The sequence below is a fragment of the Salvia miltiorrhiza genome, chromosome 7 (assembly GCF_028751815.1).
Source record: "Salvia miltiorrhiza cultivar Shanhuang (shh) chromosome 7, IMPLAD_Smil_shh, whole genome shotgun sequence".
Classification (NCBI taxonomy): Eukaryota; Viridiplantae; Streptophyta; class Magnoliopsida; order Lamiales; family Lamiaceae; genus Salvia; species Salvia miltiorrhiza.
Genome location: NC_080393.1, coordinates 27,203,088 through 27,216,716, shown reverse-complemented (window position 1 = coordinate 27,216,716; position 13,629 = coordinate 27,203,088). Strand labels below are relative to the sequence as shown.

Here is a 13,629-nt window from a genome sequence, read left to right as displayed (position 1 = left end):
AATAAAATATATGAATCAATTGAGATATGCAATATAATATGACTTGCAACAAAAACCTCTTGACATAGTAGAAGGTTTATACACAACTTGTGCACTAAAAAGCCATCATAGCCGTTCTACCCATAAAAAGTACTACTAAAACACGGGTATCTCAAGGGCTCTAAAAAAAAATTTGTAGCTCAATAACCTAGTTGCTTTTACACTGTGGATTGTTTTTTGTTTAAGATAAAATAAAGACAATTCAACTATAGGAGATGAGCAATTCAATTGGTTAGTGATGATTTGGGAGGATATGAAAATTGGTTCACTAACAAGGAGCAGGAAATAATTGATCGTATATTTTATATTAGTTGTCGACTTTATATGGTACCCTTTATTCTCCTAAACATATGAATACGTGTCTGCCCTTTCATGGGCTCATCATTTTTTATTTTTTATTTTTAGGGGAGAAAATACGATTATATAAATCAATTGTACCTCATTGCAATGGGAATCTCATGATCATTCGCATTTTTAAATATTCTAATCCATTTTAAATTAAGGATAATTTTTTTTCACCGCTAAAATCAGTAAAATTTACTTTTTAGTTTGTAAAATTTATTTTATTCTCAATAAGCAAAGTGGATGTTTTCCTCTATTGACAAACACATGCATATACAAAACAATGATTAAATTATGGGTGTGTATTGGACTAGCGGTAGGTGACTAATGCCCAAGACCTGATGTCTTAAATTCGAGTCCATGTCATACAATTTAATTTTCTTTATTTATTTATATAATTTATCAAAAAAGAAAAGAAAAAAGGATGATGAAATAGAAAATTTGTTCCCATAGTAATCGTTGAAAGAAGCATTATCATAGTAAAACATTTTAAATACTATATAGCGAAAATCTTATCATACGTTTTTTGGACTCGTACAGGTTAACTGAATCAGCATTAAATCATTTGGGCCCAAATTTTTCGGCCCACTCTAAAATACAAATATATTTTGTTTCTTTTACTTAATTATAAGCCCGTAAACTATAAATCTGAGTCGTTTGAGATCGATTTGGTTTCCCAGATTCATACTTGCGATTTTTTATATTCATATTGTTGCCTAGGGATTGACGGGCCAGCCCACCGGGTTTCGGGCCAGCCCTATCGAATTTCGGGTTAATCGGGTGCTGGCTAATCGGGCTGGGAATTTTGTCGGGTTATAAATTTTCAACCCTAACCCTAAGCGTTCGAGTTTCGGGCGGGCTAGCCCATCGAGCTAGTCGGCTTAAATGCGAAAAAATAAAATAATCATTTGTATTTTATTATTTTTAATGATCTAATGTATAATGTGTAAAATATACATAGAAATCAAAGATAAATTATATAGCAAGCATGAAATGCAAAAATATAAGATATTGAAAAAAACATAAGATTACATAACATATAGTAAGTTGGTAACAATAAAATATCCAACAATAGTTTGAATTTATAAAGTCAAAGCATCTCAAAAATACAGAAAAGTGAAATGATACACTTTATAATATTTTATCATTTTTTATTTTTATATCTAAATATTTAATATTAAGTATTCGGATTTCGAGCTAGCCCATCGGGTTAGTCAGGTCGACCCGGCTACTCGGTTACGGGCTAATCGGGTTGCAATTTTTATCGGATTGAAAATATTCAACCTTAACCCTCTCGGATGACAGGTTAATCGGACCAGCCCACGAGTTTCGGGCTAGATTGACATAGCTAGTGATGCAGTTGGTGTTTTGTTGGACTTCTGGAATTGCGTTATGTAAGAATAAAATATATTTGGAAACCGAATCCTGACTCATACCCAAACATTATAAATAGTTGAGCACACTACAGTACATTTGAATGCACGGATTTAGGGATGTCTAAACAATTTCGATAAATCGACATTTACCAAGTTGAGTCGTATTCAAACTGGTTTCAGTAATGGCAATAGGCTTAGAATATTTTCAGATTAATTAATTGAAATTAATGACAATCCCTAGAATCAAGCTAATTTCGATTACGGGAAATAGAAAATTTTGGTACCCGACAACGAACCAATCGAAAGCCCTACATGGGTCATCCACCCTAACTAAAAACTAATTGAGATTAACAAAATCTAATTAGGATGCGGTTACTTTGATGAAAAAATATATCATTGAAAAAAGAAAAATAACAAAAATTTATACCTTTAAATGCCTCATTTCTTTTTCCACATTTTGGGCTCGTTTGTTATGTATGATAAATGTGGGATAAATATCTATAACACTGTAATATGTTGTTTGCTTCCAAACTGAAAGCTCTTTATAAATTAATGGCCCATTATCTATTATTCATATATTTTGGATTGATAATTATTCATATATTTTGGATTCTGTATCACACCTGGGACAGTAATTGTAATTTTTTTTTTATATATATCTTATCAAAGTATGACATTGATATCTAATAAATTAATAGATATCACAGTCAAATATATCCCATCTTATATCTCATATCACGTAGAAAACGAACCCTTTATACATAATTTTTCCTTCCTTATTTTTTTACTTCAAGGAGGAATAATATTATCCTTTCCAAAAAGTGAAAATAAGGAAGGGAAAATAGTGAACTTCTCTTTTGTATAAAATGTGGAAAATAAAATGAGGCATTTAAAAGCATAATTTTTTGTTATCCCTCATTTTCCTATAATAAGTTTATCCATCAAAGTGAACTCACCTTTAGAGATAAATAAATTCAAGATAGAAATGGATGAATTCCAATTAAATTTAATTTTACATCTGGATGCACACAAGTTTTTGCCTAAATAAAACTACAAATATACCACCATTTAATATCGAGCTGAACCTGAATATTCATCACTTCACACGATCTTACACAACTTTTTGTGTAAGCATAAAAAACCTCTAAATGAATACAAATTCTATTTCACAAGAAGCAGAAGTCAACATGCTTACAGAATGTTATGAAAGCCCATGAAATATTACATAGACACCTATGCTATATCTAACAAACATACAATTATGTTACTATGGGCATAAAGTGCAACTTAGCAAATATACAATACATGTGAACCAAAAATAGAAGGAAATGGATACTGCACTAAATCCATCAAATATATATTTTCACTAAGCATACAGATAGAATATGGGAAAAAAGAGACCCCAAGGTTTCAATGATAGAATTTTAAGATATTAATTAATGGACCAAATAAATTAAAATAGCTCATTATGTATATGACCAACACATATTAAAATTTATGTGTGGAGCTGTTCATGCTTCAAGCTCAAAGTAACAAAGTTATCAAGTATAGCAGCTGTAAAACTGAGGGGGAATTAATGCGGTAGTCGAAAATTAAACCTGCAAAGACTAGGAGTTCATAAGGAAAGAAACCAACAAAAAACTAAAGCAAGCAATAAATTAGTACCAGGTCACCAAGTTTGGCTTTTGCAAGAAATGCTTGAAACACAGCCCTGTAAATCCTGCATGAATCACGCACGAAAGCAAATCCCTACAAAATCTGCAATCAATGTAAAGATAGAAGCATCCATTTTTACAGATAGATTTTTAGTCAGCATACAGATAAGAAGATGGCTGCAGATGTAGCTCAACCTAACTGAAAGGTAAAAAGGCTTAAATGACAATTTGTCTACATCCCACTATAGAGATATCGTTCAATGAATGCACGAAAAAACAGTCCTCCAAAATAAATGATGTGAACCAACACCTGTAATGCATGCAAGCAAGAGTTGAATCGACAAACCAAGAGGATTAGGTGGTGCATAAGTGTGATTATGGATATCTAACGACCTATCAGCATCTAAATCAGTTGAGGTTCAGTTTATCTACATAGCGTGTTTATGCACAATATGCGACTCGTTTGAATGCAAAATGACAGATGAGATCATGAGAATAATAGCACATCCGCAAAGCACACAGTCTAGTAACAAGAATAGTGCAGTTAGATAATCTAATTTAACCAAATTTGGCTCAACCCTGATCAAGAATTAGGGAGATCAATTCGAACCATTGTTACCTCAAACAACATCAAAACCCGACCAAATTCACCTTTGCACGTACGTATTTGGCATACCGACTACTTTCAATGATGCAAGAATCAGATCTTGAAGACATTGTAGTAACACATCCTAAATTCAACTAAAAGATAATTATCTGAGTATTAAAAAAATAGAAAATGAAGAATGTTAATACTATAATAGGATTTGTTGCTATAATGACAGATATGAAAGAACCAAAAAAGGCAATGTATAACTTCACAAGAGCTGCAAATATTGAGATTAAGCATATAACTAATTCAAATCAATAAATAGGCTGTGTTTCCAAAGAAATGTCGGACTTTATTAATTCCTTTGCGATGATTTCAAGAAATTTAGGACCATAAAAGCCCAAGTACACTGAATTCTATGTTTCATTTAAGTATAAAACTTAAAAGCCGACGGAAACGCCTAACTCTCAAGTTAACGAACCTATTTCTTTGCTCTGCAACACCAATTTGAAGACCTTCTCATGTTACTTCACCGGGAGAAGACAATTCAGTGAAAGAAAATATCGACAATTCAGCGAAAGAAAATATCGATCAAGTCTGAAGAGAAAAAGAAAAAACTTGTACTGAAGACTAGTTTATGGAAAACATTCAATTGTAATATCCTGCCTATCCTTGTCGGACTGTAGAAAGCGAAACTAAAAAAGTTTGGGAAAAGTACCCATCAGTAAGAACCGGGTGCATCCGGGAACCAATTGTTAACCACAAGCATACAAGATCGAAATTTTGTATGGTGCCTGCAACACGCATACATTCAGCATCCCATCACAGCACAATTATAGACAAAACTGGCGGACCGCTTCTGGCCTAGCACATCCCACCGTGGAGGCTCTTCACTTGGAACCCACGAATTCACTTCAATAAAACCCTCACCAGCACTACGAGGCCCCCCAATAACAATAAGACGATCACCACATGCTCTAAATGCTAAGCCCCAACCGAACATAGAATCAGCACGTTCCGGCAACCTTCCGACGGTATTCCAAACCCTACTCTCCTTGTTATATTTTCTCACCTCCATAGCAGCATAATCTGCAGCATACAATGCATTATTTACAACGGCAATCAGAGGTGGTGCCTCAGATGTAACAGGTGGCTCGTTATCTCTTGGTGCGCCAGTACGCACCGGGGACATATTAGGAATCTCCGTCCAGGTACCGCTTTCCAAATCATATTCCTCTCCGCACGTGAGAAGCTTGGAATCAGCTCCTCCTATTCCTCCAATTACGTAAAACTTTCCATCCATGAAAACCGCGGAACACATTTTCCTCGCTTTCTTCATGCTTGGAAGCGTCATCCAAGTTCTCGTTTCAGAATTGTATAACTCCGCAGAGCTGAGGATATGGCCATCCGAATCGCACCCGCCAGCCAATATGGCGATTTCTCCGAGGCTTGCGGACCCAAATAAGCACCTAGGCTTGTTCATGGTCATTCCGGTAGTCCACGTGTTCGTCAACAAACTGTATCGATAGATCACGTGCGCCATGGAATTCTTCCCGAAAACAAGAAGTTCTGTCCCAACAGCCAAAGATTCCTTATCCGCAAACACAAAGGAATCATTAGAATACATTCTTGGTAAATGCATCCAACGGCGCCGTATAGGGTCAAAGGCCTCCCATTCGAGCAGCTGGCAAGAAAAGTAAACCCAATGCTCGACTACCCCGTTTTTCCGCCTTAATTTATACAGCTCACCACTACGGACAAGAGACCGGAAACTCCGGTTCAATGATGCAATTGAACCATAATCAGCTCGGGAGCACCGTATAAGACAACTAATCGAGTTGTCCGGACCAATGTCAGCAATCAAGGAGCTCGAATCTGAATTATTGCCAGCGTGTCCCTGGCTGCTCGATTGGTCATAAAGCGACTTTAGAATCCCACCAATAGACAAATCAGTATCTACTTGATCGCCCGAATGCTTGGACGCCTTTTTTACGATGTCATCTTCCTCCTCATTCGTTTCCAAGATGCGCTTGCCCTGCTGAACCTCGACCTTTTCGGCCCCGTAAGCCATAGGCCAATTGCCTTCTCGATCACACGTCATCGGATTATAGTCCCTCGACACCAAACAAGGTCGGTCTTGCAACATACTTTGAATACAAACCAAAATCAGCACTAATATTTTTTTTTTCTTTAAAATAAAAAGAAGAAAAGATGAAGAAAATAAAGACCTAATTCTTGTTGTTTGTCAGCAGCCCAGATCACTGCAAATAGTCATGCATAAGTTTGAGATCAGAAACTAATGTATTACAGAAGCAAAATACCCACAACCTAAAATGCAAGAAGATCAAAAGCCAGATAAACATGCAAAAATTCTTGCAAATTCATAACAACAACTTACCAAATTGAATTTTCAAGAAAAAGGAAATCTTAAAAACCGGATTGCACGAGGGGCAGAAAAAGAGGAAACTTTTCACTCCTAGCCGTCCGTGATCCAAATCCATCAACGAGAATCAAATTCCCACAAATAGCAAACAACATTCAAACGCCATATTTGAACAAAAAAAAATATACAGAATAACAAGCAAAGAAACATTTCGAAAAGCAAATACAAGATAAACCCATATCGGAGAACATTGAAAATAAACAAACAAATCAAGAGTTTCAATCAATTGGAACATGCACAAAGCTATAGAAGCAATATGACTAGATCTCTAAAATTCAGATCAATTATCACCCACAACTTCACAAAAATCAAAATAGCAAGAGTTGAAAACAAAAAGCTCGAATCTTGCATTGGTTTTCCTACAGCTTCTATTATTTCCTTACATTAGATCTATCAAATTGAAGTTTTATTACTGTCAAACATCACAAAGAGAAGCGACAATAAGCACAGGTAGAGCAAATTGAACAAGATTCAACAATAGCTTGCAGAAATAATAATTTAACAATGGACGACATAAATCATAAACAACAGAGCAGACTTACAAATTTAGATTATAAGAAGAAAAAGAAAGAGGCCTGATTGAAGCATCCGAGTGCAAAATCTTTTCTTTCTAGGCCCTGCTCCGCTGCATGTAATTAGACACCGGACTTTCTCTTTCTGTAATATATTTCTCTTCTATTTTTTCATTTCTTTCCGGTTTTATTGTTTCTTTATGTGTTTATGGTTATCAAGTGTGTGTATTAGAGAGAGAGAGAAGAGAGAGAAACTTCAGTTTCAGTTCTTGGCGTTGTAAGAGAAATCCTTTGGATTCTCTCTGCATATCAAAGCCAGGGGCGTTGGGCTTCAGCTTCGGCTTTGGGGCATAATCTTTGGACTTTGGAGGACCCCTTTATCTCTCTCTCTCTCTCTCTCTCTCTCTAAATATATATATATATATATAATTTTTTTATTTGCAATTATTTTTATTTTCATTTTAAAGGAGTGTTTAATTACTTTTAAATATTAGTGTAAACAAATAAGAATAGTATAGTAGAACTTCAAAATATCTCGAAAACTTTGATAATTTTTATTAATGAAACTAATTTTGCTTGATCATCATATTTTATTGAAAGAATGTGATTGGAATTTTTTAATAATAAAAGTATTCAATTATATGATACTGTAAATCATGAAAGGTAAACATCCTTAAGCGTATTCTAGTAGCAATTTTATCTTCTATCAATGTAAAAAATAATCGCTCTTATTAGTACATAATTTATATAGACAATTAGAAGAAAAAAAATTACATGCAAGTGGTGATTCATGAATGTTGAACAATTGTTGAATGAAATAAGAGTAGTATTAGTGGATTATATTTAAGCTTTTTTGTACTTGGGAGTTGGGCGTGTATGGCAGCTGTACAATTACTATATTAATGTTTGTTTTCCATCATTGGACAGGTAAAAACACATGGTCATTTTTTGCAAGTTTGCAACAACGTTTTCCTTCTTAATTTCTGCTTTAATCAGTGTTCGCATGCACTCTCCCTTGTTTATCTTTTATCTTTTTTCAATTTTCTGGGAGAGACTTGAGGAGGTGGCGTGGGACCCAATTACAGCTTATGTTCGCTTCTTCTCTGGTGGCGGAGGGGCCACCCAACACCGGCGGCGGTCGGTGGCGACACGTGTTTATGGGATGGTGCGGCGTCGACAAGTGGGCTTCAATTTCTCCACGTTCGCACCCTTCACATATTTACTGCTATAAATTTTCAAATTTTTGGGGTGAAAACTGTAAATAACGAGACTGGAGAATTTTGGCAACGATAAATATGCTTCTGGTGACACCATCCGCTCAATTATTTTAGGGGTGTTTATATCTAATCCGTCGAATTTCTATGAGAATTATTTTATGTTATCATTTATAATTATTTTATATTATTTTTATTATTATAGCATATGAAATAGTTTACATATAAATTATTTCTTTAATTAATTTGATATGATCAAATTAAATTTGTAGTACAATATTATTTCTATCTTAATCACTTTCGCCAATTAAATGTAGGTTGTGATAATAGAAATACATTTTTATATAAATATTCATTTGATGAAGTTTATAAAAAGTTGTTGTGGAATTGAATATTTTAAAATAAAAAAATATGTAAATTTGAAGTATGATATGATGTACGATTGATGTGTCGCATCTGCTATTAATCGTATATCGATAATATTTACTCTCTCCGTCCCTCAAATATTTTTTTTTTCCTATTTTGGTTCGTCCCCAAAACATCTTTCTAACCTATTTTCGGAAACAATTTCACTAATTATTATTCTTACAATTTCATTTTTTTGTGGGACTCGTTCTCCACTTTCACTAACTATCACTCTTACAATTTCACTTTTTGTGGGACCCATTCTCCACTTATCAAATACTAACTTTTATTAAAACTCGTGTCATCCTCTCTAAGATGTTTGGGGGACGGAGGGAGTATTAATTTTGTTCAAATTCTTTAAATTTGACGGATAAGAAATAATTTAATTAAACATATGTCATCTGAGTATCATCTCATATGGACCTAATAAGACTAGATAATTGATGAGGACTAGAATACTCATCAGCGCTGTGCTTGGCAATACAAGAACATCTTACTTGATTATTATTATCATTATTATTATCACAAGAACTAATGAACGCAGGACTAACTAAAGAATACGAAGAGTCAATCAGCCTTGACCAAAGTGCAGAGCTACTGCCTTGCTAGAGTGCAACACCACCAATGCAGACCAGAGCAGCGTAGCAGAGCTGCGCAGCCAGAGCAGAGCTGCGTAGCTAGAGCAGAGCAGCGCAGCAGAGCTGCGCAGCCAGAGCAGAGCAGCGCAGCAGAGCTGCGCAACCAGAGCAACGCAGCCATAGCAGCGCAGCAGAGCTGCGCAGCACAGCAGTGTAGAACAGCAGCGCAGCCAGAGCGCAGAGCTGGCCTTGCTAGAACCGAAGTTACCCGCTTCACCAACGAAGGACAACGTAGATGGGTCAAATCAAGACTAAGGTGTATTAAGGCATTAAAGGGCCTAAATCCAATTATTAAAGTTCATGGGCCTAAGGCCTTTAGGGCTCACTCTCACATCTATAAATAGAAGGTTAGCATTAGCATTGGAGGATGATTTTATTTTCTGAGCAACATTTGTAATATGTAAATACTCTCTAAAAGCATAGTGAAACCAACGAAGACCTCCCGTGGACGTAGATCATTTATGATCGAACCACGTACATCTTGCCTCGTTTATCGTTTCTTAGATTAGGCGTTGATTTCATGCCTCACCAATAATTATATGAAGCTCTAAAGACCGCATATGACATTTGAACGTCAAAATTTTGAAAATCATATTCTTTGGAGTTTAAAATACCACATCTGAATTTTGAGCATCATCTTGTATGGAGCTTGAAGATTATAACTTACTTGTGAGTATCATTTTGTCTAGAGTTTGTGAAACTATAATTAAGTTATGAGACCGGAGCAGTACGATGCAAGCGACCCTAAACCTAGTGTTGCCCTAATTCCGTCGTCTTTTTCCTGATGGCACCGACGTCGGAGCTTGCTACTCCGGTCAACACGCCGCTGCTCGTGGGATCTTCCATCCCTTTCCCTCAGGTCTCCAACAACTTCATACCCACTTGTGCGATTCCCTCGCTAGGAGAGAATGTGCATGGTAACTCTTCCTCTAGGGTTACAAAGCCCTCTAGTGAAGACGTTCCTACAGCTTCAGCAGATCGTCTGAAGAGTGCTGATATTTTCGACGCAACCAAAGCTGATGAGGGCCGCCGAAAGTCTTATTCGGCTATGGTCAATAACGTCGTTCCCAAAAAGCCTGATTTGCTGATCCATAAGTTTACGTCTCTTAATGCAGAGAAAACAGGAAACGGATATGCGCTTTCAATCCCTAAATCGCTTATAGACAAGAATGTGGAGGATTTTAAGTTTGCTGCGATAGGACGATTAATGTTACAGAAGGGAGATAAGCCAAGGGCTACCAATGACATAAAAGATGAATTACAACGGATCTGGAACATCAAGGAAACGTGGCAGCTGATACCGATGGGCAAAGGGTATTTCACTTTGAAATTCCAAAACCAGGAGGACAAATCTATTGCTAAAAATAAACTTGTTTGGGATCTTTCATCGGGCTCTTTACGTCTACGTGAATGGGTGCGAAATTTTGATCCTCACAAAGAATTTTCCTCTCTAGCGCAAATTTGGGTTCGAATTTACAACATGCCCGTCGAATATTGGCATCCGGAGGTCTTTGCGGCTATTGGACGTACCCTAGGGGTTCCTATCAAACTTGACGGCGCTTCGGCTAATCGAGAAGTGGGAAGTTTTGCTCGTTTACTTGTAGAAATTGACCTTTCGCTTCCTCTTGTGGAATCGATGACTCTTGATTGCGATGTTACTTCTTTTTATATATGTGGAATTTGTTTATGAACAATTACCACATTATTGTTCTAAATGCAGGATCAAAGGACATTCTATTGACAAATGTAAGCGTCTCAAAGATAAGGAGAACCCTGCAACTAAATCTAAAGATGTAGAGGGTATTAAAGCTAAAGATGCTTTCACCAAACCTAGAAAAGTCAGCAACTGGAAGCCGGCGGAGAAGAAACAGGAGACTCCTTTGGGAACAAATAATCACTTTGAAGCGTTAGGGGAGGATAGGGTCCCTGAGCAGGAACAAGAGGATTTCTATGGTCCGGATGCGCTAGAGGCCATTTTAGCCGATCCTACAGAGAAGGAGATGGAGGACAATCAAGGCTCTGAGGATTCTGCAAGAGAAGAAAGTGATGATGATTTGGTTGATGAGACCATTGATACTGATCTTTTAGAGAAACGGAGGAGCTCGAATGAGAGGCATGGTGATGAAAATGTTTCGGATCAGCTGGAACATGAGAAACATTTTACGAGTGATTTGCAAGAAGTTCCTAGCAGTTCAAAGGAGACTGCTCTTGCTCAAATTGAAAGAGAGATGAAAAGTCAGAAAGTGGCCAAGTTAGGTCTTGAAGCCAAACGCAGAGGACGACCCCCGGGCGCTGGGAAGAAAATGGTGGCTGCCGCTGATGACAGCATAAAAGGAAGACTAAGAAAGGCTGATAAGAATGTCGTTCCAAACCAAAAAGCTATGGATCTCATCAACACTAAGCTCCAGTCTGCTCACGCGGCAGGGCATAGTCCGAGAGATTTTGTGATTGATAGAGGGAGTTCTCAAAACGCCAGGACAATGTCCAATGTTTCAGCGGGCAGCTGGGCAGAAGAAGTGGAGAAGGGAGACCTTCAATCCACGCATCGCTTTTAATTCTTGATGAATATGATGGTTTGGAATATCCGTGGTTTCACGGATGAATCCAAACGTATTATAAAGGAGCATTGTGTTTCTTTTTCTCCTTTGATCTTGGGCCTTATTAAGCCTAAGTCGGATCTTAATAAAACTCCTCCTTCTTTCTGGAGGTCTTTGAATTTGGTTGCTTGCTTCAGAACTCTCGACATAATATGAGTCCGAATATTTGGATGCTTTCTCACCCAGATGTTACTGTTAATATGGTGTTTTGCTCTGAGCAGGTGATTATTTCGGATTGCAGGTGGCATAATATGGTCTTCCGAATTGGGATCATCCATGGGGCTAACTGTCATATACAACGTCGTTTTTTGTGGCTCGATCTTCTCAGCTATATGGACAGCAACACGGTCTTTATAGGTGACTTCAATGCCGTCAAGGGTGCTCATGAGCGTATCAGCTCTTGTAGACCGAATTACATGGCGTATCAGGATTTTAAGGATTTTATTGAGGCCACGTCTTTCATTGAGGCGCCGACTACTGGCCTCAAGTTTACCTGGTCGGGACGTCGTTTCATGTCGCGTCATGTTGAATCCATATTGGATAGAGCTCTCTACTCCGAGGATTTTGCGAAGCTCTGAGGCTCGGTGCATACTCATGTGTTGCCCCGTATCACGTCGGATCACTCTCCCTTGATCCTGAAATGTCAGAACCCGACCACTCAGCATCAGAACTTCTTTAAGTTTCTTAATATGTGGATCTTGCATCCTGACTTTCATGAAGTGGTGCGAAATTCTTGGAATCAGGACTATGATACCACCTGTCCTATCTTTAGAGTCATGGCTACGCTTAAGCGTCTTAAGCATGTCCTAAAGGATTGGAACAAGAACACGTTTCGAAAAGTGGACATCATGCTTGCTGATTTTCAGCAGGAGCTCCTTGAAATACAACAAATCATCTCGAGAGACGGATATACGGAGGATTTGTTCACCAAGGAAACTCAGGCTCAAGCTAAAATTAATATCACCCTGACTAAGAAATCCAGTTTCTTACAGCAGAAAAGCAGAGTCAAATGGTTACAGGATGGGGATAGAAATACCACCTTTTTTCATAATATGCTTCGCTACAAGCGCCGACACCAGAATATCTAGAGTCAAATGGTTCAGTTCTTTACCAACCTTTTCGCTAGCACTTGCTCGAGTGACAACTGTCTGGCTGACGTTGAAGCTCTTTTGGATCCTTTGATATCGGACTCTCAGAATGCTCTTTTAGCTCGTATCCCTGATGAAGAGGAGATCACTGCTGCTATTTTTGACATGGATGATGAGAGTTCTCCTGGGCCGGATGGTTTTACGGGTAAGTTTTTCCATTCTTGTTGGCAGATTATCAAGGTTGATATTATAGGTGCGGTTCGGGTGTTCTTTCAGAGAAGCTATCTTCCCTTTGGATGTAATGCTAGCACTCTTATCCTCATTCCCAAGAAGGATAAAATCTCCTCTGTCACTGATCTTCGGCCGATTGTTCTCTCTAATTTTTTCTTTAAAATTATCTCTAAAGTCTTGGTGACTCGCCTTAGTATGGTGGCTGTTGTCTCAGTTTCTCAGAACCAATTTGGCTTTATCAAAGGCAGGTCTATACACGACTGTATCATGTTGGGTTCGGAAGGCGTTAACTGTATGGAAAGATCGAATGGTGGTCGTAATATGGCCTGCAAGATCGATATTAAAAAAGCTTTTGATACTCTCCGCTGGGATTTCCTTTTAAATGTGTTTCGTGTTCTGGGTTATAATAATTGTTTTGTTCAATGGATCGATGTCATCCTCAGATCGGCTCGCATTTCTATCCTCTGCAATGGTCGTACTTGGGGCTATTTCTCTTGCTC

The 13,629-nt window shown here is 37.5% G+C and overlaps 1 protein-coding gene across 3 annotated transcripts; it reads right to left on the bottom strand.

Annotated features, from left to right (window-relative positions):
• Positions 1-4,332: 4,332 nt before the first annotated feature.
• On the bottom strand, positions 4,333-7,353 carry LOC130995762 (F-box/kelch-repeat protein SKIP11-like). Of its 3 annotated transcripts, XM_057921173.1 has the most exons (4): positions 6,987-7,353; positions 6,400-6,477; positions 6,230-6,262; positions 4,333-6,148 (listed from the first exon to the last, which is right to left on the bottom strand). In XM_057921173.1, exon 4 carries the CDS (start codon positions 6,145-6,147, stop codon positions 4,813-4,815), a length of 1,335 nt encoding a protein of 444 aa, XP_057777156.1. In that variant the 5' UTR covers position 6,148; positions 6,230-6,262; positions 6,400-6,477; positions 6,987-7,353; the 3' UTR covers positions 4,333-4,812. The 3 variants fall into 3 exon arrangements, with proteins under 3 accessions (XP_057777156.1, XP_057777154.1, XP_057777155.1); XM_057921171.1 differs by lacking the exon at positions 6,400-6,477; XM_057921172.1 differs by lacking the exon at positions 6,400-6,477 and having other exon boundaries at positions 4,333-6,262.
• Between the last annotated feature and the right edge of the window lie 6,276 nt (positions 7,354-13,629).